Source organism: Thermobia domestica, chromosome 2 (assembly GCF_964235325.1).
Source record: "Thermobia domestica chromosome 2, izTheDome1.hap1.1, whole genome shotgun sequence".
Lineage (NCBI taxonomy): Eukaryota > Metazoa > Arthropoda > Insecta > Zygentoma > Lepismatidae > Thermobia > Thermobia domestica.
The window spans coordinates 221,815,215-221,816,241 of NC_137455.1; the positions used below are offsets into that span (position 1 = coordinate 221,815,215).

General features: G+C 37.7%; 1 protein-coding gene across 1 annotated transcript; it reads right to left on the minus strand.

The window, feature by feature from the left end:
- Positions 1-383: 383 nt before the first annotated feature.
- Positions 384-740, minus strand: LOC145679342 (uncharacterized). The gene has a single exon (XM_081749926.1). The coding sequence runs from the start codon at positions 738-740 to the stop codon at positions 384-386; it is 357 nt and encodes a 118-aa protein (XP_081606052.1).
- Between the last annotated feature and the right edge of the window lie 287 nt (positions 741-1,027).

A 1,027-nucleotide genomic window follows, 5' to 3' on the forward strand; every position in this document is an offset into this window, starting at 1 on the left:
CAAGTATGGAGTTAATTTCAGATCTCTGGTATGAGCAGATTAACGTTTCGCATTGGCATGCAGATCTCAGAAATGATTTTTTAATGGAATGAGAATAATAATTACACTTACCGCACTCCATTAAAGACACTATGCACCATTTCATATCCAGAAACTTCTGAGCTCACAATTGTAGAACACATAGGCAATACAATAATGCCAAACGAAACTAATGGAAAAACATAAAGGACTAAAATGACAGAATGAGTACATATGAAATACTAATCACTGCTAACGTAGATTTCGTTTCCCAAACGAAAACCGCATATATTTGTCAGAAAACATTTCAAACGAAAAACAGATTGTAAAATAGCGTAGAAAATAAGGTAACTACTATATCTTACTTACTTTGTGAAGATGGCGTCTGCATCGTCCAGCCATGTTTTGACTAAATAGTCATGAAACTTTTCTACGTTTAGTACTTCTGGGGCATTTTCTTGAAGGTGCAGGAACATGTCACTCACTTGCTCCATTGGCACAAGTGGTAGTACAGAAGCACGTCGTAACTTCCTGACCTCTTTGTCTTCTTCATAAAAGGTGGGCAATCCCAATGACTGAACTTTTCTCCACAAATATTGGGTGTAATGGAAGAAACATCCACGAATGGCTGCATCCGGAAAAACACCAGTAACGGCATTGATAACCACTCTTTCGAAGTCTCGTAGTAGGGTTAAAGTTGAGACCACTCGCAGAAGCCGCATCGTTAATCAGAAGCAGCATCCTACGATAGTCTTCCTCTTTCTTAGTAGGCAATAAACAAAATAGGAACGGAAAAGTCTGCCCCAAATAAGTCCCATGTATGGTGTAAAGCTGCTGAAATATACGGGGAGATGCTTTAAAGGTACCATCCATCCAAATTGTCTTCGTGGTTGCAAGCTTCCGTAAGTTTCCAGTTGTCTCAAAGACCTGCAGAATATAATATTATTTAGCTCCCCTAATATATTAATAATTATTAGTGTATTAGCTAACTAATATATCAATAAACTTA

What these genes read in the sequence shown, in the direction of transcription:
- LOC145679342 (XM_081749926.1), bottom strand. Translation starts at nt 740, where the DNA reads ATGCGGCTTCTGCGAGTGGTCTCAACTTTAACCCTACTACGAGACTTC.